General features: G+C 40.6%; 2 protein-coding genes across 6 annotated transcripts in view; both read right to left on the bottom strand.

Moving 5' to 3' along the window:
* The window catches only part of LOC142850275 (serine protease FAM111A-like), a 33488-nt gene extending 8907 nt beyond the window's left edge, over positions 1 to 24581 (bottom strand). The window contains exons 1-4 of one of the 3 annotated variants that reach the window (XM_075973604.1): positions 24494 to 24581; positions 23600 to 23707; positions 21856 to 21966; positions 16816 to 19163 (exon numbers count right to left, since the gene is read on the bottom strand). In XM_075973604.1, the coding sequence (XP_075829719.1) occupies positions 17499 to 19163; positions 21856 to 21882 (1692 nt within the window). In that variant the 5' untranslated portion in view covers positions 21883 to 21966; positions 23600 to 23707; positions 24494 to 24581 and the 3' untranslated portion in view covers positions 16816 to 17498. Of the gene's footprint in view, positions 1 to 8594; positions 8670 to 16815; positions 19164 to 21855; positions 21967 to 23599; positions 23708 to 24493 lie in introns of those variants that run through there. The other 2 variants (XM_075973601.1, XM_075973603.1) reach the window with 2 other exon arrangements.
* On the bottom strand, positions 6889 to 13613 carry LOC142850277 (serine protease FAM111A-like). Of its 3 annotated transcripts, none has more exons than XM_075973612.1 (3): positions 13550 to 13613; positions 10881 to 10970; positions 6889 to 9519 (listed from the first exon to the last, which is right to left on the bottom strand). In XM_075973612.1, the coding sequence occupies exons 2-3, from the start codon at positions 10920 to 10922 to the stop codon at positions 7804 to 7806; spliced, it is 1758 nt and encodes a 585-aa protein (XP_075829727.1). In that variant the 5' UTR covers positions 10923 to 10970; positions 13550 to 13613; the 3' UTR covers positions 6889 to 7803. The 3 variants fall into 3 exon arrangements, with proteins under 3 accessions (XP_075829727.1, XP_075829728.1, XP_075829726.1); XM_075973613.1 differs by lacking the exon at positions 13550 to 13613 and adding an exon at positions 12649 to 12724; XM_075973611.1 differs by lacking the exon at positions 13550 to 13613 and adding an exon at positions 12634 to 12724.
* Positions 24582 to 24584: the final 3 nt, after the last annotated feature.

Genomic DNA, 24584 nt, shown 5'->3' on the forward strand with positions numbered 1-24584 from the left:
CCTACAATTGGGGAATGCCTCTCAGCCCACCCCACTTTTAATTTCTGATTTGGGGAAGAATTTCACGGTTGGCCTTTAGCATCCTCTGGAGCCCGGGCTGTCTTGGAACCTGTGATTCTCTCATTAGCCTCTGGAGTAGCCGATTACCAACCTGTGGTAACAAGTCCACCTGTTAATATCTTTCCTCTTTAGCACTCCCTAGATCAGTTTGAAATATCTGAAATGAAATCTACTTGTTAGTTTTCTAATTACTGTGACTATCTTTTGTGTCTTCTTTCAACAAGTTAACTAACCTCTTATTTTTTTCTATTTAATATTGCAAAGAATAGAATACGTAGACTATCAAAAGTCAGTAAAGGCATGAAGTCTATATTGGCATTTATAAAAGTATACAATCATATGTCAGCAGGAAGCATTCCATATTCCTTCATTGGAGAACATGAATACCCACTATATTAAGAAGTTTTATATAGAAATGTGCACACTGCAAACCAGCCATTTCAGAGGCAGCCTCGGGTTTATATACCCTTGAGTTGTTGTATCTATAAACAACATTGGTCATATTAGAATGATTCTCTACATCTTCTGAAAGTGTTACTTCATCTAAATGGCTCTACCCCATTCTGCAAGTACAGTGTTCTCTAATTAGATGGAGCTTTCATTTAAGGGAAACATGCATCGATGTTTTTCATTATTGTTCAGATTTGAATCCCAAACTTCAAGGGCTACTTCATGCTTGTTGACATCATTTCTGCTGGGTATCTGGAGAAAAAAAGGGAATTGTGAGAAAGTGTTGTTAGTTCGTTCTCTACTGCCAGCTGTACAGAAATTTCCAGCATGTAACCCAGCGCTGGCAGAGTGGAGAATCAATGCAATTGCTGGTGAGGAGCGTCTTCTCTCAACCTTCCCACATTATCACGTTCAGTCCTCTGACTTCTGGAGGTTCTTAGACACATCATAGCTGCCTGCCCTCAGCATAATATTCTCTCTGACCCATTGGTATGATTGTCAGATTGTTTCTGATCACACATACATCTTTTTTCAAAGAAAGGGCAGGACTCCGAGTTGCACATATAAGAGGACTATATCCCATTTCAAGTGTCTATGACAGTGCACATCCTATCACCATTATATTATATTCTTTTGTAAGTCATAATTAAGATTTTTAAGTCATGCTATGTACACAGATTGGTAATTTTTCAAAACCTGAATTGAAAATTTCTGTTATTCTTTAACACTTAGAGAAGAACTTACGAAAAACATCATGGGGAAAAGAATGAATATTTTGGAAAGAATGATTGCAGAAATGAGAATTGAGCAAGAGGCCACACTGAAAGCCTTTGGATGTGAGTTTGGGTGGAAGTAAACATGGTTCAAGGCAGGAACTAGAAAGGGGCCCTTGAGACAGAAGGGACACAGAAGATCTGCAAAAGCTTTGAGGAAAAGGTTAAGGAGATTATCGGGAAACATCCATCAAAGAAAGAGGAATTCTGGGAGTAGGATGGAGACCAGGTGGAGAGAGGAGTGGATGGTGGGCAGAATAAACCAAAAGTTCATGACATGAAAGTGTCATGAAGAAATTTGGTTTCCATAAAATAAACGAATAAATACAGCCTTTAGAGAGCTGAGTATGAAGTCCTTGGTAGAATGCTTACCCAGCATGCTTTGAATTTGGTTCCTGGCCCCCTTGTGCACCTGATGTAATGGTATATTCCTATAATCCCAGCACTTGGCAGAGGGAGGCAAGTGGGTCAGAACTTCAAGAACTTGTGAGAGGAGCAGGACTTCCAGGGTGGGAGAAATATTTCAGTCCATAAAGTGTTCTCTGCGTGAGCATTAACACCATAATTGGATAATTAGTAAACAGAAAAATCCAGTTGATCCCTATGTTGCCTGTAATTCTACTACAGAGGAGGCCAAAGAGGACAATCCTAGTGCTTGCTGGACAGTCAGCCTGGCCAAATCAGTAATCTGCAGGTCCTGGGAGTGAAACTGTCTCAAAAACTAAGGCAAAGAATGAATGTATGAGAGGCCTGATGTTGGTTTACGGCTTTCGCACACTCACAATACATCTCGTTTGCCCACATAGACATATAGACATATATGCTCAATCATATACCTAGGCACAAACCAAAGATATACACGCATACCACACAGACACAGGTACTCTTGCACAAATGCAAAGACAAAGACAATTCAAGGTTAACCTTGGCTATATATATATGTGTGTATGTGTGGGTGTGGGTGTGTGTGTATGATAGATTTGACAGATTGTGTAAATATGATATATATGATTGTATATATATGATATATGTATGTATAAGATAGATAGATAGATAGATAGATAGATAGATAGATAGATAGATAGATAGATAGATAGCCTGGAATACCTGAAATCTAGTCTCAAAATAAAGACTCATTCATAAAATGAATCAAGAGAATGTACAAATGTCTTCAGGTCACTTGGAATTTCTAGATATAACACAGCATCAGTGGAAACATGGGAGTTTATTGTAGAAATGAAAATTTCATACCTGTGCCCAATTTTAATATGGAACTCTTAGGTAGGCTTATCTATGATGACATCATCATATTAAAGAGGGCACTTGAAAAGTCACCCATTTCAGATTGACAAAAACACTGACTGTTGGATCTTTTTCAGAGCATTGCTTGTGGGAGAATTCACAAATGGTTTGGCATCAGTGTTAGTGAAGTTGGAAGATACATTATAATCTCTATCACTAACATGTTGAAATCAACTTGTGATTATGTGTATGTGTGTATGTAACACATGAAGGCTCCTTATCTATAAGCTGTAGTATTGCTACTGCCTGACAGGGCCAAGAACTATTTCCCCCACATTCCTATATTTTATGGGCTAACATTTGCCAATGAATAACATGTATGGGCATCTTGGAAGGTGGAAACCTAGTGGTGAGCATTCTTACTCCGAAAGTCATGGATGTTAGACAGAGCATTGCAATATCTTACTTCTAAGTAATGTAGTTGTGATCTCTCCATAAATGGCTAGTGTCATGGTAGGAAGTCAGAGCAACTCCTTAGACATCTCCACTTCTGTGAGGACTTTTCTCCCTCTTCCGCAGGTTTAGGCTGACACTCTCTAGCTAGAGTTTAGAAATATCTTCTATTTTTCTCCTCCTCAAAGAGCCCGTACTTCCTACACTATCTAGAGCAGCTCTATTACATCGCAACTCGCCCCAAACATCCTCGATTTCTTTAAAAACAACAACAACAACAAAAACCTGGTATTCAGTGAAGAATTCCAGACATCCCAGCTAAGATACCTAAGTTCAAATCAATCACACAAACCACAACCTGGAAGTTAATAATATGAGATTTGGGGAGGGGTTTGGAATAGTATGTCTCTTGTTTAGAATAAGAAATTCAAAATTGTAGGTACTTTGAAAGAAATTTTGGAAAACTTTTTTAAAGCTAAGTATTGTTTTAGAATATAATCCATCAATCACATCTGTTAATTGGTATTTACTCAATAGTATTGATATATTTCATCAAAACCACAAAAACACAGAAGTCTTTAGCATTTTCATTAATAATCACAGCACCTGAGAAAGCAACTGTGAGATTGTTAAAAGGTGAATACATGTGTAAAACTGTGATAAATGTATCCAGCGTTAACAAACAGCAAATAGAAATGAGATCGCAAAGCACAAGATACAGAAGAAACTTTAATGGCATCTGAGTCAGTTCCAACAGGTTGCATAGGATATGATCCTGTGTAGTATGACATTCTGGAATAGATGAAATTGTGAGCACCATACATCTACGATTCACGTTGGTTCAGAGGGGAGAAATGAGACAAAGACACAAATCACAGGCTTTTAGGGCAGCCACACTTCTGTATGGCAGCCTAAGGACCAATATATGACTTTATACACTTGCTAAATCCAGTAGAAATTTACAGTTCACAGTGAACCTGAAGGTATGCATACTTAAAAATCATTTATGAAATCAGTACCTCAAACGAAAGACTGTATGTGTGCTCTGATAAGTTAATTTAGTAATGTTTAATTAATTGTGCTCTAAATATATGAAGAATATATATATTCCCTTGTTGGGAAGAGGGCCTGACTCAAGCATGCTTAGAGCCCTGATTCAAGCATGTTTAGTAAGAAATGGCATGTATAAGATTAAAAGCAGAAGATATTTGAGCTGTAAATGTGAGCCAGTCGTTAAGAGCACCGCCTGCTCTTACAAAGGACCTGGGTTCAATTCCCAGAACCTACATGACAGCTCACAACTGTCTGTAACTCCAGTGCTAGAAGATATGATACCCTGTTTTGGCTTTTATGAACACCAAGTCACATGTGGTATATAGACATATGTTCAGACAAAATACCATATGCATAAAAACAAATAAAATTGAGAAGAAAAGCCAAACAAACAAGCAAAATCAGCCTGAACACATTCTCTCATTAATATGTTATTTCTCATTCACATACAAATTAACACACATGTGTATTAACTACTGTTTTGTGTCCATGTATCAGCAGCATTCCCTTGTGCTCATTGACAGAGGAAAGATTTCCTGAACAGGACATTGATAACACAGGCACTAAGAAAAATAATTAATAAATGGAACCTTATTAAAATTAAAAGCTTCTATATGGCAAAAAACACAATCATTTAGACAAAGTTGTTGTAAGAGAACGTTTATTAGTTCCCAGCTGCTAAGCCCCAAAATAACCACACAGAAGCTGTATTAATTAAATCACTGATTGTCCCGTTAGCTCTAGCTTTCTATTAGCTAACTCATACATCTAAATTTAACCTATTTCTATTAATCTGTGTACCGCCATGTGGCTGTGGCTTACAGGCAAGTTTCCTATGCATGTCTGTTCCCAGCGGCAGGTTCATGGTGTCTCCTTGACTCCACCTTCTTTCTCCCAGCATTCAGTTTAGTTTACCCTGACTACCTCTATTCTGCCCTGCCAGGCCCAAGACAAATTCTTTATTACCCGATCATATTCACAGCATACAGTGGGGAATTCCACATCACAAAGTGGCAGACTACAGAATGGGAAACGATTTTACCAACTATATCCAATAGAGTGGTAAATACACACACATACATGCACACACACATATTAAAAACTAAAGGGGCATTTTTGTGTTCATCAAGAAAGCAGATAACTCATTTAAATGGAGTACAAATCTAAATGGAGCATTCTCAAAAGTAGACATACAATTGGCCAACAGTCTTCAAGGAAATGCAAATCAAAATTCTTTGAGATATCATCTTACACCAGTCAGAATGGCTAAGATCGATAAAATAAGAGATAGCTCATACTGAAGGCTTGATATAAGGGAAGCATTCATACACTGCTGTTGGGAGTGCAAACTTGTACAGGCACTAAGGAAAAACAGTGTGAGGATCTTCAGGAAGCTGGGAATAGGTCTACCTCAGGATCTGGCTATACCACTCCTGGGAATATACCTAGAGGATTCTGATTCCTACTACAGAGACACTGATTAACAATGTTCAGCTGGAAACAGCCTAGATGTCCATCAGCAGTTAAGTGGAAGAAGAAAATGGAATATTACTAAGTAGTTAAAAAGACCCTCAAATGGGGTACAGATGACATTGTTCTGGGCGATCAGAAATCAGAGTGTCATATCCACATTTTGTTCAATTTTCTGGAGTTGTGGTCTTTCAGAATAAAAAAATTTAAGCTATCTATCATAACATTAAAACAAGAATCAAACTGCTATCATGCTTGATGTTAACAAAAAAACAAAGAAAAGGGCCCTCAATTGAAAAAATTTGCAGGGAAGTGAACAGAGCTAAAACAAAATCATCCTCAGATAGGTAAATCTGACCCAGACTGACAAATATGGTATGTTATTTGCTTATAGGTTGGTGTTAGCAGTTGTATATTTTTTACATTATTTCTTTGCATGTGAATGTATGTGTTTCTGTGTCTCTGTTTCTTTTCCTTTGCTCTCTTTTCTGTTTCTTGGTTCTGATCCTGTTTTTTTTTTTGTTGTTGTTGTTGTTGTTTCATTTATCTTTGTAGATGCCTGCTTGTTTTCTTCTTTTTTTTTCTTTTAAACACTGCCTGGCCCATTATCTGTAGCCCCTTATTGGCTAATTCTCACATCTTGCTTTAACCCATATTTAGTAATCTGTTTAGCACCACAAGGTGTTGGCTTACCAGGAAAGATTCAGCATGTCTGACCTGGCAGCTGGTTCCATGGCATCTGACTCACTTCCTTTCTTCCCAGCATTCTGTTCTGTCTACTCCACACACCTATGTTCTGACCTATCAGGCCAAGCAGTTTCTTTATTAATTAACCAATGAAAGCAAGAGATAAAGAGATGACCCTCCTCCATCATTCTTGCCTAGTTTTGCTTGTACAAAGGAATTAATATCCTAAATTGGCCTGTCTTTTCTAACTGCTTCTTTTGAAATAACTTTATGTTGCCAGGATTATGAAACTAGTACAGGAGTTCTTTATGGTCAGTATGTCATCTCCCCATATTAAAATTTACATGGTAAACAGTTTACAGAAGACATTAATCATTACATAATTTAAAATACAATGATTAATTTTAACCTTTTTAGTGGAATTCTTTTTTTTTTTTTTTTTTGCTTTTTTTCTTTTTCGAGACAGGGTTTCTCTGTGGCTTTGGAGCTTGTCCTGGAACTAGCTCAGTAGACCAGGCTGGTCTCGATCTCACAGAGATCCGCCAACCTCTGCCTCCCAAGTGCTAGAATTAAAGGCATGTGCCACCACCGCCCGGCTGGAATTCTTTTTTTTTTAATTGTTATTTTTACTTAAAAATTTCCACCTCCTCTCCTTCCCCATTTCCCTCCCGCTCCCAACATTTCCCTCCCCCTCCCTCCCAGTTCAAAGAGTAGTCATGGTTCCCTGCCCTGTGGGAAGTCCAAGGTCCTCCTATCTCCATCCAGGTCTAGGAAGGTGAGCATCCAAACAGACTAACCTCCCAAAGCCAGTACATGAAGTAGGATCAAAACCCAGTGCCATTGTCCTTGGCTTCTCAGTCAGCCCTCCTTGTCTGACACATTCAGGGAGTCCGGATTGATCACAGGTTCCATCAGTCCCAGTCCAGATTGCTTTGCTGAGCACCCATTAGATAAGCTCCACCAGGGAGCACTGGACTGAGCTCTAAAGGTCCAAATGAGGAGGGAGAACATGAGCAAGGAAGTCAGGACAGCGAGGGGTGCTCCCACCCACTGAGACAATGGGGCTGATCTAATGAGAGCTCACCAATGCTTGTTTTCTTATCGGAGAAAGAAAAATATAGTGTGGATATGGGTGAGTGGGAAGATGGCGATTATCTGGGAGGGGATGAGGGAGGAGAAACTGTGATTAGAATACATCGGAAAAATTATTTACAATCAAAAATGCATGGTATATATAGGACATAGACTAAAACATCAATTGTTCATGAAAGAAAAATTGCCATCTAAAAGTCCAAAAATATATTATCATTGCCTACACAAAAACAATGCAGAGGCAACTGCTTTAACAATAGGTAAAGAAGGATGCTTAAAAAAAATCCCACACTGGCTCAGAATTCAGAAATAGATGCTTATCTATTTAGGGGTAGATTCACAAATTAGAATTCTCTGCTTCAAAGGAGAACAGCAACCAAACCCCACAGCCAGAAAAAGGGAGCAGAGGCATCCTCTACATTGGCTTCTATAGGACAGTAGGCAACGCCCCAGTGGGCAGGTAACCACTGGCCGTAGGACTTCCTACACCAAATAGGAAATGGAATTCTCAGACTCAGCATTTCTACATCCCGTTGAATACACAGATTTCACTGTACCATTTTTCATGTTTTTGCTTAATATCATCAAGGATGTGTTTCATTGAAGATCCCAACTCGACGATACTGGAAACCCCACTTTCATACTCACAAATGAAGCCAGCAGTGTGCATGGCTATCAGTGACCCTTTAGAATCAAATACAGGAGATCCCGAAGACCCACAATAAAAAGTGTTATCCCAGGCAACCACACCAGGTTCATGGACTTTTTCCTGGAAACTTCTTTGGGTGTACATATAGATATACTGCATAGGATCCCTGCTACCATCTGCTTCTCTTCCATGAATATCCTCACATTCCCTTCTTTGCTTGTTTTCATTAATCACAGTACAACCATCAACAACCTTGTATTTTCCATCTGGATGACCAATCATAAACAGAAATCCACTAAGTGATTCAGAAGGTGTTCCATTACCGAGTCCTGTAGGGATGTGCTGTCCTCTTTCCTTCAGTTTCAGGACAGCATAGTCAAGAGTGACATCAGACACCTCAAACCAAGGTTCAACAAAATGATAGCTGTCTTCTTTGACAGGGAACACTTGAAAATCAAACGTCACTCTTATACACTGCCCAATTATATCTGCCCACTTACTTGCCTCTATGCCTTCCCCTACTACGTCATCTATTACATGCCGGCAAGTGAAAATGTACAGCCCTTTAAAAAGGAAGCAAGTAGCACTACCCCTGTTTCCATTGTTGTTCCATACTATGAACCCAACTGAGTCACTGAGCTGGGAAAGAAGTTTGAGGACTTTACCTGGGATGGAGCTTTGGGTCAGCTTCCTGAAGTTTTCTCTATGTGCTTTGAGTAAGGAAGTGTTCTCTCTTTTCTCACTCTCTTCCTTGATGTATGTTCTTAGTTCTTCCCGTTGTCTTTTTAATGTGGGGTACAAATTCACAATGTATTCTTTTAATATAGTGAATTTTCTTTCCTCTAAGTCAGATTTCTGAGTTGCCACTGCCTTCCAAGGGCTCTTCTTTCTCTCAACATCAATCTGAAAGAGCTTACCCTCTAACACATCAACTGGCTGGCTGTTTGCTACGATGGTGTCATTGGTAATAAGTTTCCAATGGTCACTCTCTACAAAAGAGAGAAACCTGCCATCCTTCTGCAGAGTGGTCTTGATGGTCTCTCCCTTGAAGCCATAGACACAGAGTTTGGTGCCCTCCTCGTGAAGTTCCCTGCACCTCAAAATTCTTTGCTCCCCATTCCCGACCGCATGAATGTAAAATACAACACACTCAGCAGATGAATGGTCAAAGCGGCCACACACTTCATTGTCTTCTTTCTCCTCACCTTCAGGTTTGGAAAATGTAATGACCACATGGCTGCCTTGTGGAAAACAACGGAGGGGCATACCGAGGTTTATGTACCCTTCTATTCCTTCTTTGCCACACACCAGCATTTCTTTGCCTGGCCGTTTTTCTATCTCTCTTTTGACAAGCTCAAGGGTGTTCAGGGCCTCATATAAGCTACCTGTCCCCTTATCTGCTACCTCACAGACTGCATGGTTTACACCAAAGGTGATAGTAATTGTTGCATTTTGGAAAGAGTTCTGAACTCGTGGAGCTTTTTGATCGCAGTGTGATCTTTGGTCCTGGTTTTTGATCACCTCCTTTGGTCTTTTTCTACATTCCATTTTCCTTTGAGAAATTATGGAATCATTCTGCTCCTTGGGGACCTAAAGAGAAATGACAGACACTTTAGAAAACTGTGACTACATTGTTATTCCTGTGATATTTTTGTACAGTATGTGCCATATTCACTCAATAAGCAGGCAGAAAGAGCAGAACTCATCTAGATGTCTCAAAATCTACCAGTTCCAATAGAAAGCATTTTATTTATAATTTGTTTATTATTTTAAACAATAGATTAAAATTTTTAGACATGAAAATTGTTTAGAACTCTTTTGTAATTTCTTTGTACGTGCATGCACAGAACTGAGAGGAGAGTCTTACTGAATAACCATGGCTACGGTGGACCTAGATCTGGAGCCCAGGTTGGTCTCAAATTCACAATAGAAAGAACTGAGATACACTTTTGACTATTCACCAGAGACTCCTAAAAGCACCATGAGTGTCTGGGAGAGTGCAGCAGTGAGGAGCCAGTTCTCGTCACACATTCCAGGCATCTAAAACAAGTGCTTAGGTCTGTACTTCAGGTGCTCTCATTCCTTCAGCCAGGGCAGAGACCATAGATGTTTTATCCAAGAGTTCTGTTTTGAGTGTTGAGACACTGTAGCCCAGACTGCCCTCAACGTATGGTCCCCTTCCTTCTCTATTCAGAGTTCTGAGATTACAGGCATGTGCCATCATGCCTGGCCTGATACTTAAGAAAGAAAACATCAGATTGTGTATGTGGTTATTAGCTAGTTTATAACCACAAAGCTAGGGGTGGGGGGCGGCAAAAACAGATTTAACCTTTTCGTGGATATCTAGGTGTTTTGGATCTTCTAGTTTCCTAGAACATGGAATAATGAAAGTGAGCTGATGCCTTTGAAGGAGCATCTCAAATGTCTGGCCCTTCTCACCCTTCTTGACCAGTTCAGAGAGCCCTGTACAGCCACGATACTCAGTCTGGAGAGCACCTCAGGGAGCCTACACATGAAGCAGAGATTCTGGAAGCAAATCCTTCTCACAAGCCTATCAGGGTTATAGTAAGCATGAACGACACAGTCATTTCAGAAACTACAAAATACTATACAGGTAAACATTCTTAGGTTTAAGTCACACTCAGAAAGATGCTTCCACGCCAGGGAACAACACCCATTTGCGTTTCCCCAGTTTAATCTTACACATTGTATTTTATCTTTTTTCCTCCCTTATTCCTCCAGGTAGTATTATTTTTCAGTTAAGGGTATTTTGATACGGATTTCTTTTGTTTTATAATTGCCTTCCCCAGTGCCATTCGCCAAGCTAGAAAGAAGCAAATGGACAGGAAACAGAGTGTGTAATAATTCACAGTCAGATAGTTTCATGGCAGTTAGAACCTTGTGATTGAGGATCAAGGATTGCTAAGCCTGCTAGGAATGTGCAGACATACCTGAGAAAAGTAGCGCAGGATTTCCATGCTTTTTCTTTGCATGAATAGGATTTTATGTGAGGTATGCCTCTAACACCCGATGGACATGACCTGAAACAGATAACTCAGATGAATTGCTAATTTCAAAATGGTTTCAAGCCTCATCAGTATCGTCATAGGTGATGTATAGAGGGGAACATTTTCTGATGTCCCACATCACACCTTCCCCCTCTGTTCAGTCTTGCTTCTCACAGGGTGATCACTTCATAGCCAAGAGTTTATCCATCCAGCAGAGTCACCCCAGAAATCAAATCAAGGTACCGAGTGTCAGGAACCAGAGCAGACACAGCATCACCTACGTCTAACTGCTAACCCCCACCGCTGCCATGGACAGCAGGTTCTAGCTAGAATTTGGGGGAGTGGGTATGTCTTTGGCAAGGACGGTAATGTGCTCACTGCTTGAAGCAAAGAGACAAACCAAGAGTAGATATTAATTCCAACAGAGGATTGCAATCGGGGAACTCAAAAGAGTGTTTTAATTCACACTGATGCTAAAATCTGGTCTTCACTTAGAGTGGATATGGGAGGATGGTTAAAATACAGGGGGACAGGTGGGAAGAAAATGGGTAGGTAGTACCCTGAGAACAAAAGAAATTTAGAAGGACAGATGGAAAAGAAATCTTGAAAGTGATCCAAGATGATACTCAGGACACATAATTTCTACTTTAGAGTTTTCTTGTTTGCTTTAATGGTGGGGCTGTTGTTTGTTTGTGATTTTGTTTTTTGGAGTATGTTTACAGGTGCATGTGTGTGTGTGCATGTATGTTTGTGTGTGAGAGTGAGGAAGTATGTGTTTACATCTACCTTTCCATGTGCTGCCTCTAAAAAGCAAAGGAATGTTTTAAAAAAATAACTCTTTCAAGCACGAGAAATTGGTATTGTCGGCCTTATTTCACCCACAAAAACCATGAAATTCCAAAGGAGTTAAACTTTCTCTCAGGACAGAACCTCGAAAGAATACACTTTGGAGAGCTTTACTGTGAATGTTTTCTAACATAAACAAAAAGAGCAGAGAGAGCAAGAGACAGAGAAAACAAAGAGACAGAAGAAAAAACAGTCACAGTGAATTTTCAGCTATCACACCCATCATTAATAATTGTTCTTTTTTTCTTCTTCTTCGGAAAATGTCTCCTGTAGCTAAGGCTGGCCTTGAAAACTGAACTTCTCATTTTGTCTCCTCAGTTATGTGCTGCCATGTCAGGTGTGTGTGATGCTTAGACTCCAACCCAAGGCTTCATGCAAGCTGGACAAGAAGTCTACCAATGGAACGACCTCCAAGCCCCACACTGCCTTTTAATTGTATTAGATTACACTTAGAAGCACTGTGACATTTTAACCCTGGATCACTTTCCATCTCTAAAAGTTCAGGAATATTTCCTCAGAATAACAATGCCAGTTTATTCACATTAAATATTAACACAGTTATGGTACACATATCACCTTTCCAATTTTTTGGTTTTGTTTTTGATGTTTTGTTTTGTTTTGTTTTGTTTTTCGAGACAGGGTTTCTCTGGCCTCAAATTTTGTAAGACAAGGGTTCCTGTGCTGTCTGGGATGGCCTCGGATAACTTTTTAAAAAATGAACATCCAAATGTTTCAAAATCTGATAATATAAGAATTTATTAAAAGGTACCATTACCTATAAAATAAAATGAAGAATTTTTGAAAAGCAGTGAAACACACTGAAAATCTAACCCAATAATGCTTTTCTCACCTTTGGAGACAGTACCTGTACAGAAGGCTGAAGAAACAGAGAAACACAAGGTTCTAGCTAGAGGTTGATAATGTCCAATGTGGCCTCCAGAAACCTGTTGATAAAACCAAGCTAAACTTACCGCTATTGAGGCAATAGTTACTTAACAAATGTTTGCTCATGCTGAAGGAGAAGAGCATGGTTGAGGAAAGGCAAATAGATCTGGTATTCGAAACTCTGGTCTAATTCAGGCTGTAATGTGGAGGTAAGAGTATTTGTAACAGATCAGGATTGGTTGAGTATACCAAACCCAGGTATTTGGGACTAGGGCTACAAATAAATACCTTTGATATTTTCTTTAAGAAAGCTACTGAAATAAAAGAACATCCCTGCCTTGGTGCATTTATGATGATCGAAACGGGTAACATAGCTAACTCAGAGTCAGGCTAACTGGGGCATAGGAAGCCAGCACACGTGGCTCCAGCACCGAGCATGCTGACAGTCTGAGTGAGGAAGTCAGTTTCTGTCGCTGCTCCCTACAGTTTTATGCTGGAGAGAAGCACAGACAGGAAACCACATTCAGGTCTGTCTGCAGCACACAATGAGACACGGGTTAGTTCATTTAAGGAGGCATTTTCAGAAAAAGAGCAGTGGCTACTACAGACACCAGTTTTTTAAACTAGAGGTATTATTCTTCCTTGAGCATTGAAAGACAAAAACAGAAACGTTAAATTCTTTCTTTTTGTTCTTTTACTCTCCCAACAACTGCAGACACCACGCAAATGGAACCGAGCTCACTCTCCTCCCAACCCTTTCTCATCTAAAAATGCTTGCGGTTTTTTTGCATCAATCCACTGCCTGAAAGTCCTACCAGGCTTCGGGTCGAACCGGAAGTGAAGGGTAAGCCCTCCAAGAGCTGATCTCCTTACAAACTCACCTACCACTCGCTCTTCTGTCGCGGCAGAATATTTTTTGCCAGTCACGGAAATGGCTCTCTGCCAGAACAAAAGTGCGCCTAAATAACCTACCCAAGGGTCTTGGATTGGTCTTTTACAGAGTTAGCAGCTTGTGACGCAAACACAGCCTCCCCGGAGCCAATCACCAGCCAGTCTGAAAGCATTGGCGTCAGTTCTACTTGTCAGGTTTCTTTTGGGGGCGGGGGGTTTGGGTTTAGAATTGTCTCAAACTGGGACAGGACTCTAACAGATCTGACTGGGCAGGGCTTGAAAGCGCGGGAAAGGACCTGAGCTGGGCCCTCGGAACCGCCTAATTCGGGGTGGAGAATGGAAGCTGAGCCCTGACTCACCATTAGGGCTAGGGCAGAGAAGCACAGACTCTGGGTTCTTCATTGCCATTTGCTACCGCGGAGGCAGGGGCTCCACTGAGGCTCACCGAAGGCGTGGGGAGATGAGAGTTAGGAAAACTCGGGTGGTTTCCTAGGAGGCAACAACTCCAACAAGGGCAAGGTACGGACCAAATGCCCTTGTCACGAATCGACGAATTTTCAAAACGTACATCAGTTTATGTAGCTCTTTCTTGTAGTTGTTCCAAAGAGTATAGTAATTTTTTGTCTTTTTTTGTCTCTAAATATGTGTGTTTATTAATATGATTTTTCAGATTGCTTAATCAGGTTATTGAACTCTCTTTTGAATCATAAAAATAGGTATTAAAATTTCAACAAAACCATAAACTCTTTGGAGAATGAGTCTTTTTTTTTATTGGAGAGGGTGGGGGAGGAAAATGGGAGGTGGTAAGGAGGCGCAAATTTTTAATAATAAAAAAATTAAAAAAAGAGTATAGTAATTTTTAAAATTAAACGCTTCTTTAATATAGATGAAATTGTGTAACAACTGCATTTCCCATATCCATCTACCAAAAAACAGGAAGAATAATAGTGTTCGAGAATGCTTCAGTGCATCTAATATTCCCAAAATGCAAGAAGGCAGTGTCTGAGCAAGAAGAACTATGTGACTCAGAACACAGAATGACCGAGTCTACTGTGGTTATCAGTGTCAAAGTATTTATAGACACACCTCAAGAAAATACTGTGTCAAATTCTTACCAGAAATTATCTCTGATTGCTAACTTCCACAGCTGCCATGGCAAGCAGGTCCTAGGTAGGTTTTGCCTTAAGAGAAAGGATTTCTGGCTAAGGAGCTGATGTGCCCAAGCCCACAGCTTGGAACAGAGATGGAATTCAAATGCAAACATCCGTTCCTTGTAAAGGAACTTGTAGTTGAGAAATTCCAAACATTTTCTACTCAATTTGATGCAAAAATCTGGACCTCCTTTAAGATGGAGGAGAAGGATGGTAAACACCAGGGAAAAAGTAGAAAAGGAGTTAGGTAAGACGTGCAAGAAGATTTGTAAAAAGCTATCAGAAAGAACTCGAGAAAGTTTATCTAAAATAATTGTTAGGAACCTGCGTTACTATCTGAGTTTTGTTTGAAGAAATATTTTCTTTGTATCTTTCAAACAAATGAACAATTTAGACAAAATATTCAAAGTTTTAACAATGCTGAATACCACTAGAAAACAAAGACCGCTGAGAGAGGAGGAGCAACTGTGTTCAATACCTCACCCTCTCAACAAGGCCTGGGATAGGACATCAGTTACAGAATTGTCATGGAGGTGAAGGCTCTGCATATATGAGCTAGATATTTCACAAGTCTGAAAAACCCACAGACCACAGACATGTTTTGAGTGGATTTTTGTTCCACTTGTGCTGGAGGGTACCAGGTGGTGCTCTATTCTACAGCCAAGGAATCCTATGCAGACTTCGCATCCTGCCAAGAACTGAGGGAAACAATTCATCTAAAAGGGGGAGTCTTTCAAATGGAAGCTGTTCTGTTTGCTCACCAGGCCGCAGGTCTTTATACTCTGCTCTGGGTGTAATAGGAACAAACAAAGCAAAATGAAACAACCCTGAAACAGGCTGTAGTATGCACCAGGGAGGGAGCAGGGACACCTTTGATTTCACGTCTCTTATGTAGAGCAGAACTTGTTGTCAAAACTAGCTTTGGAAAACAGACAGGAGTGTGACTTGTGCCAGTCAAATCGGTATAACAACGTTCAATTTGGTATTTCTTAGACCAAAACCCCACACGTGGAATCTCCCTGGGTCGTGAGTGCTCCATCTCTTGTCCACTGAAGTTACTCTGGTGACCCATAGCAGGACCCTGAATCACACGGAGGATTTCAACCCTCAGAAGAAGCAGGACTAAACTGGCTAGGTTTCCTCTCAGAAAGCTCCTGATTGCTCCACAGTAGAGTTTGAGGCCAGGTGCAGATTGCACAGGGCAGGGCTTGAGAAGTCCCAAAGGAGGAGCCAGCACTCTGGAGGAGGGATCCTGTCACAGTTCTTGAAGGGAGCGCTGTACACTTGCTCAAAGGAAATCCTAAACTCTTGGCTGGGGATAAAATGAGACACCAGGTTCTGCAGCTTGTGGAGGGGAGACAAGCAGACCCTGAGAGTCTGGAGGAAACCTGTGGGGTTCCTCGCTTCCTATGGGCCAACCTCTGCATGTGCCAGATGTAAGTACATGAACGTCGTGCCTTCTACAACATGCGTGGACAAATGTGTAATTTTTCACCATTTTTAATTTATTTAACATACCAACAACAGTTTCCTCTCCCTCCTCTCCTCCCATTCCTTCCCCCCATCTCCCTTCTTACCCCACCTACCTCCCCCCCATTCCTCTCCTCCTCATTCTCCATCCAGATAGGGTGAGACCTCCCTTGGGAATCAGCAAAGCCTGGCATATCAAGTTGAGGCAGGACCTAGCTTCTCCCTGCATCAAGGCTTAACAAGTAGTCAGGACTTGTTGCCCTGAGATTCAGCTATTAGTGTTTCAGACCTTCCTCATAGCTGCCTGAGGAGGGTTAGTGACCGCTGAGCCAGAGCAAAGTGCAGACACTCTGGAACATTCTCCTTCTGCCGAACGTTTCATTCCATCTTGCTTGCCACAGGTGGAAAGGATAGAGATTCTGATTGCCAACGGTTCTGAAAACTTGTTAGCAATCATGCATCACTGCCAGTTATGAAGAGAGAGAGTATCTTCCAGTTTAGAATAAAAAATGCCCAAGTTTCTGAAAAAGTGTGTATTGTCGTGGCCCGTGAGGGTCCAACTTAAATTTCCTAATTCCTCAAACCAGCTGGAACGGAGTCGCGAGGAAAAGAACCGACACAGCTTACACCGTCATCATGGAAAATGCCAGATCGCCGTTTATTCTCCAAACATCTTATATACCCACACCAAATTGAGCGGGGAAGGGGGAAAACACGTTACGCCATTCCTTAGGCAGCCAAGTGTCTGGACTCAAATCACATCGGCATCTAGCAGTCAGGTAGGCCCTGAATTAGCGTCTCTATAAGACATCCTTCCAAATTACAAAAGGAAAGAAGCACCAAATATCTGAACTCTTAAGTCATCAGCTTCAGTCAAACATCTCTTCTCAGGTAATCCACATCTTAACAAAAGAAGCTAGGAGCAGGCATCCTGGCCTTTGTTAAGGGCAGAGACAGTTTGTCTGCAGAGCTACGTGGTCAGCTCGGACCGGGCTAATGGCTTTTGTGCCATATCGAAATATGGGAGCACAGTGTATGAGCCATTCAGTGAGACTAAAGATGGCTTCAACGTTTAAAAAGGCAGTGAGAACAACAATTTTGGAAACTGATTTGAGTGCTATCATAGTCATCTTTCACTGGGGACTAATCTCAGAACCTCATGCTTGCTAGGCAAGTGCTCAACCAGTGAGCCACATTTCCAGCCATGTTTTCACATTAAAATGAATGCTTTGAAGATCAGAAAAACATAGTATTGCCTTTAAAAACCCGATTCTTTTAACGAGAAAAAACCGTAACAAATACTCTCAGACCTTCAAAACTATACACTGCGCATTTCTTCCTCCTTATACTTTACACAAACATTATCATACCATTGTTTATGTTTTTGCTTAATATCAGCAAGGATGGATTCCATCTTTATGCCAACCTCAATAACATTATAAACTCCGCTTTCATACTCACAGATGAAGCCAACATTATGCATGGCTACTAGAGAACCTTTACAATCAAATAGTGGAGATCCAGAAGAGCCATTATAAAATGTATTATAGGTAAAGTCATTAGGGTTGACATTCATTTCTTGGAAACTTCTTTTTGTACACATAGGGAATAACTTAGAATAATGGCTATGACCTGCTGCTTCTGTTGCATGAACGAATTGCTGACCCTTCTCTTTTCCTTTACCTTGAGTGACCACTGCACAACGATCAACCACCTTGTTTCCATTTTCATGGCCAATCATATATATCAACTCACTGGGAAGTACAACAGCTATTACGTTATTATACAGTCCGGCAGGCACTTCTTGAACATTTGCCTTCAGTTTCAGGACAGCATAGTCAAGAGTGTCATCAGATATGAGAAGCCAAGGTTCAATATGAAAGCAACTGTTGAAGTTTGAGGTTGGCTCTTCAGAGTATTCGTCATCAAATGTCACCCTTACACATTGGCTAATTAGGTCTAGACACTCACTTGGCTCTCTTCCTTCTCCCACAATATCATTTAATACATGTCGACAAGTGAAAATGTACAACCCTCTGAAAACAAAGCAAGTGGCTCTACCCCTGTTTCCATGATAGTCCCAAAGTATGAACCCAGTGGAATCCATGAAGTGTGAAAGAAGTTTGACCATTTGATCTGGAGTAGAGCTTTTTGCCACTTCACTGAGCTTCTTCTTATGGGCTTTGAAAAGCGACTCTTCTTTACTATTCTCACTCTCTTCCTTGATATATGCTCTCACTTTCTCCAATTCTGCTGCCCAAGAGCTCTCCTTTCTCTCAACATCAATCTGAAAGAGCTTACCCTCTAACACATCTACTGGCTGGCTGTTTTCTATGATGGTCTCACTGTTAATGAGTTTCCAATGGTCACTCTCTACAAAGGAGCAAAACCTGCCATCCTTCCTCAGAGTGGACTTGATGGTCTCTCCCTTGAAACCATAGACACAGAGTTTGGTACCTTCCTTGTGAAGGTCCCTGCACCTCAGAATCCTTTGCTCCCTATTCCCGACTGCATGAATGTAAAATACAACACACTCAGCAGATGACTGGTCAAAGCGGCCACACACTTCATTATTTTCTTTCTCCTCACTTTCAGTTTTGGAAAATGTAATGACCACATGGCTGCCTTGTGGAAAACAACGGAGGGGCATACCGAGGTTTATGTACCCTTCTATTCCTTCTTTGCCACATACCAGCATTTCTTTGCCTGCCTGTTTTTCTATCTCTCTTTTGACAAGGTCATGGGAGTTCAGGGCCTCATATAAGCTACCTGTCTCCCTATGGGTGAGATTGCAGAGATATTTCTTGGGGTTTCCCCCCATGGTGATCTTGATTGTTTCAGTTGGGAGAGTCTTCTGATCTTGTCGAGTTCTCTTAGAAGAATAGAGTCTTTGCTCTTGGTTCTTATTTGTCTCATTTGGTCTTTTTCGGGATCCCATTTGCATTTGCGAATTCTTGGGATTCTTCTGCTTTTCTTGAGGGATCTAGAAAGAAATGATAGATACTTTAAAATTTGGATTCCAACTCTAATCCTTAGTTTACCTCATTAATATGCAATTCAAAGATTCAATGAATATGTTTAAATCAGAACTTAACTCAAGATCCAAAATACAAGCCCAGCCCCTCTAACTTATCTTTCAGATCATCTCTTCCTATTGCACATGACTTCTTTCCCCCAAAAATGGACAGTAAGAAACACAATTGTTTCCCAGATGTTTCACTATCAGCTTCCATAAAACCTTTTCAAGTATTTTGTGTTATTTTCAGAATGCAGCTTTTATCTTTTCCAAGGTAGGAAATGTTAGAATATAAATCTGATTTTGTTCATATTTGTTGTTGTTTTTGTAAGACATTTTATTTGTATATATATTTTACTATGTGGGTTTGTGCATGTTAATGCCGTGCCAGCAGAGACCAGAAGAGGGCATCGTATCCCACGGAGCTAGAGTTCCAAACAGTTGTGGCCTCATGATGTCAGGGTTGGTGAATGAGTTCTAGTTCTCCTTAGGAGCAGTCCATTCATTTAAAAAGCAAGCCATCTGTCGAGCCACTTATTGCAGTTTCTCTGAGACAGATTTCGCTCTGCAGTTGAGCCCACTCTGGAATAAAATATCTAGCCCAGGATGGCCTCAAACTCAATAATTTTCATTCCTTCTTCTCTCTGTGCTCAGAAACCAGGAATGCACTACCATGCCCAGCTTTAATGAATTCCTTAAAGAAATTTAGCAGGGATATGGTATGTGATTCATTTTTTATTTTCTATTTATTTTCTTTGTGCTTGCATCTGTTTGTGGAGTTTGCGGGTATGTGTTTTTGGGTAGTCCTATGTGTGTGGGCACATGTTTCCACAGTATGTGGAGATAAGTGGTAAAAGCTGGGTGTCTTCTTTGATCATTCTACTCTTTATATATTGAGTCTGAGTAATTTTCTGATTAAACCAATCTAGCTAGTCAACATGCTCCAGGGCTCCCCTACCCTTCCTCTTGTATGCTGGATTTACAGCTGGGCTACCATTCCCATTCAATCTATATGGAACCTGGGGATTCTAACTCTGCCCCCCACACTTCTATTGCCAACGCTTTACATAGTAAGCCACCTGTCCAAGTGCTATTTAATGGTTTATTTATTATGCAGTAGTGAAAGCTAAACAACTTGTTCATTACTGAACTTAATTACATACTCATTAAAAATTAATACATGAATTCACCCATCACTACTACTGTGCCAAAACTCAACGTATTTCCTTTATTACATAAATTCACAAACCTTATGCATGGCCTCTCTTTCTTTTTGGTGGAGAAATTGAGGGTCAGAAGTTTATCTTCTAAGTGTGTTTCCTAATGTCACATAATAACCAATCTAAACTGTAAATACTCTAATGTCTCTTCCCATTAGACTACTCATGATATTTGTAAACTTTGTACACATATCTTCTATTCTTATAGGCCACTATCTTAAGATTCAAGGAAGAAGAAGCAAGGGAGAACCAAGGTTAATAATCAAATAGCAACAGTGAACAAAAATAAAAGCCTTTTATCCCCGTGGTCGTACATCACAATTATCTTGGCAAGGGTTCACTTGCCAGCAGTATACTCACTGACATAGAAGGAGCAGTAGTGGGGTGTTGTAAAAATTAAGCCTGTCGTCATCTGTCATAACTGTCATTCTACTTTCAACATATAAAAGAATGGTCCTGTAGGCATGACCTACATGATCTCAGAAACCAGTTCTCCAGCCTAAATGCTGTAAGAAATACCTGTGCACTACCTCGTGGAGATGCTGTGGCAGACTTCCTTCTACGCAGGTTTCTTGGACAAATGTAGACACTTTGTCAATGTTTTGGGTCTGTGTTGTACACTTGAGACACTGTAACCCAACCCAGGCTGGCCTGGAACTTGCAATCCTCTGCCTGTGTTTTCAGAGTGCTGGGATTACAGGTGTGAGGCACTTTGCCCGTTTGGAATTTTTGAAAAAGAAAGAGAGGTACTATGTGTGGTTCCTTACTTGCTCTGTCATAGAGTAGGATAGAGAAAAAATAGACCTAGAAACAAAAGCCTCATGTTTTGAATCATCAACCTTTCTAGAACTTGAACAAGAGGAAACAAGCTGAAGGACTGGCCTTCTCAGCCTTTTATTATCATTCCTTTCTTGACATACGGAAATTGGAGGTGGAATCCCCTTCACCCACTTAATAAAGGTAGGGTAAGGATAGACTTATGGAAAAATCATGTTTATAAACTGCAAAGCACTGTGTAAATGTAGATTGCTAGGATTCAGAAGATTAGCCACAACTCAGGGTAAGATTTTCATGTTCTTAAGTACTATTACTTTTGTTATTTCTACAGCTTAATCTAATATGTTGAATATGACCTTGCAAAAATTTTTGTTTCAAGGATTTGAAGAGACAGCTCATGGCTAAGAGCTCACACTGCTCTTTTAGAGGACCCAGGTTTGGTTGCCAGCCCTCACATAGCAGCTCACAACTGTCTGTAACTCTAGCTCTAGGGGATTAGATGCCATCTTCCAGCTTCTGCAACCACACACAATTTAGTGTATGCAATACTTCCAATACTAATGAGTCCTTGTCTTAGCAGGAAGATTATGTGGCCTAGGATCTAGGGTTCTATAGTCTACTCTGAAGACATCCCACAAATCCACAAATGTTTATACACATACCGGAGACGAACGGTACTTGATTGTCATGGTGTTCCTTAAATCGGAAAAGACCTTCTGCGACCCTTACTTGCTATAGCTCATGGTGGCTTGGAAATGAAATAGATGCTTCAACTGAAATGGAAATTTCAAAAACATTCATATTACAGTAGTGTCTTCACAGTGTACTCAGGAAATAAAATGACCAAAGTCCCAAATCATATCTTTCCTGTTTAGGATTCATGCCCCAGGATGGTGTTAGCAAGCAGATAGTTTATCCACCAAGCATAATGAACCGAGTAGTAAAAACAAATCACCATATATCAGGCATTATAAGAAACTATTGGAATCTAAACAGAAATTGTCTCTAATGGCTGGCCAACAGAACTACCATGGAAAACAAGATCCATTTGGATGGTTTTGTTTGTCTGTTCAGACAGAGTATCTTGAAAAAAAATAGTGAAGTGCCCAAGACCATATTCTGAAACAGAGATGGGTAACAATACCCCACAAAGAAATTTCCAGTTGGGAAAATAAATAGTGTGTTCTACTAACAGAGATGCTAAATTTAGCCTTTGAATGTATATGAGCGTATATTGTTAGCTGTGTGTATGTTTTCAGGGCTGACCATTTGCTTTCGGATAACCAGCTGGGATGCTCTTTCATGGGAAAGACTTTCTCCCGTTCTCAGTATTCCAAGAATTTGAAATGAGGGCAACCTGAAGTGTGTGTGTGTGTGTGTGTGTGTGTGTGTGTGTGTGTTGTGTGTGTGTGTGTGTGTGAGAGAGAGAGAGAGAGAAATAGAGAGAGAGAGAGAGAGAGAGAGAGAGAGAGAGAGAGAGAGAGAGAAAGAAAGAGAGAGAGAGAGACTTGAGGGGGGGAGAGAGACACAGAGAGAGGATTGAAAGGAAGAAAAAGAAGGGGAAATGATGCATTTATATTATAATCTAAAAAGGTAATAATTATGTAAGGAAGTCTGATCTTCCCTGAAGATAGAGATGGAAAGTGATAACAGATTCTAGGTACATAGGAAAGGGAAAACTGGATAGTACCCTGAACATAAATGAAATCTAGCAAGAGTTATAAAAATTCTGAAAAGATGCAAGCAAAATGATATTTAGAAAGTGTACTGGTTTGTGTTTCTTTTTTGTTTGTTTGTTAATTCAGAGACAGGGCTTCTCTATGTAGCCTTGGCTGTTCTGGAACTCACTCTATAGACAGGCTGATCTTGAACTTAGAAATCCACCTGCCTCTACCTCCCAAGTGCTGGAATTAAAGGCATGTGCCATTTGCTTTAAATAGGTTTTACCCCCAAGTATTTTCCTTTGCTGTGGCCTCCCAAAATAAAGAACAATTTAAATAAAACTTTGGCTATTTTCTTTCCCTTGCCAACCTGGAAGGCCTTTCTTAACACACCTACCCACCCATGCACTCCTCAACTATTCAGGAAGAAGGATGTCCTGGGCTCTCTGGGAGAGATGCTCTCTGAAGGGAGCATCCCACTCTATGGTCAGCTTCACAGCACACACAGCCAGCCTGAGTATCAGCTTCCCAAGACCTCAGGTCTGCTCTCTGAAGACTTGTTTGACTCAAGGACAAAACCAAACAAACAAAAATAAAAAGGACAGACACAAGCTACAATGTTTCTGCTTATAGGTAGATTATATAATTGCAAAGGTTCCTTAAATGTTATCTTTGCCAGTAGAAACAAAAATATCCACAAACCACAGCTGAAGCAAAACGACTCATATAACCTCTGCTTTCTTACCTCTGGGACTGAGAGTGGCCACAAAGGTTGAAGTGAGGTTTCTATAGCACACACACGGGTACTATGGATGTTGACTTCCTAGGTCCTTGAGGTTGGGCTCCCAGAATCCTGGTAATAAAACAAACCTCGGATTACTGCTCTTGGGGTAATGAGAGCTATCACTTCACACAGTGGTAGCAGTAGTGAGAGAGAAGAACATGGTTAGGCTGAGAAAGTGTGTAGCACTGTGGGACTTTGAGGTTTTGTTTAACTCAGGCTTTAAACTGGGGATTGGTTAGGACTGGGCAACAGATACAGATTGGTGGCTATATCAAACCTAGGATTTAGAGGTCAGGATTAAAAACTTGTGATGCAAATTGTTTTATGATATCGTCTATAAAAAGTGACTGGTAGTAGAATTAATAACAATTACATTATCAACTTTGTAGTCCCCTGGCAGAACAGTCCCCAGCATTAATGACGATTTAAAGAGCAGGAGAATAAGTCAGGTGATTGGAGTAGACTGCTATGCAAGAACCGATGGCTTCACTCTATAAAGTGGGCATGCTTAAGAACGAGATCGGCTTTTGTCACTTACGTCTTGTATCCTTGTTCTAGAAAGGGGCCCACTCAAGAAGATATATTTGTGAATATTTACTACACACACATTTAGATCCTGAGAGATTTGTTTTAGGTTTCTTAAAGTGAGCCACCAGGTTTACAGAGGCCAGGTTTTACACCACAGTGTGCTCTCCCAATAGCAGCAGACAGTGCACAAGCGGGGCCTAGATCTCTGCTCCTTCTCGAAGCGATGCACTTCTCTGTCTCCCTGACGCCCATCTGAATGAGGCTTTTCTGCATTATTCCACCGCAAATAAACCCTCCAAGTCAGCCCCCAAAGTAAGAGTAACTCACCTAAGAAAGCTTTCTCTCCAAGAGGCACAGTTACTGGCCTGTGCTTCGGTCTAGGACTGCGAAGATGTCTGCCCCAGCGGATCAGGTCAGG

This window comes from Microtus pennsylvanicus, chromosome 5 (genome assembly GCF_037038515.1).
Source record: "Microtus pennsylvanicus isolate mMicPen1 chromosome 5, mMicPen1.hap1, whole genome shotgun sequence".
Taxonomy (NCBI): Eukaryota; Metazoa; Chordata; class Mammalia; order Rodentia; family Cricetidae; genus Microtus; species Microtus pennsylvanicus.

What these genes read in the sequence shown, in the direction of transcription:
- LOC142850277 (XM_075973612.1), bottom strand. Translation starts at nt 10,922, where the DNA reads ATGCAAAGAAAAAGCATGGAAATCCTGCGCTACTTTTCTCAG. An exon ending in TCCTGCGCTACTTTTCTCAG is followed by an intron (nt 9,520 to 10,880) that starts GTATGTCTGCAC and finishes ATTTCTCTTTAG; the next exon opens with GTCCCCAAGGAGCAGAATGA.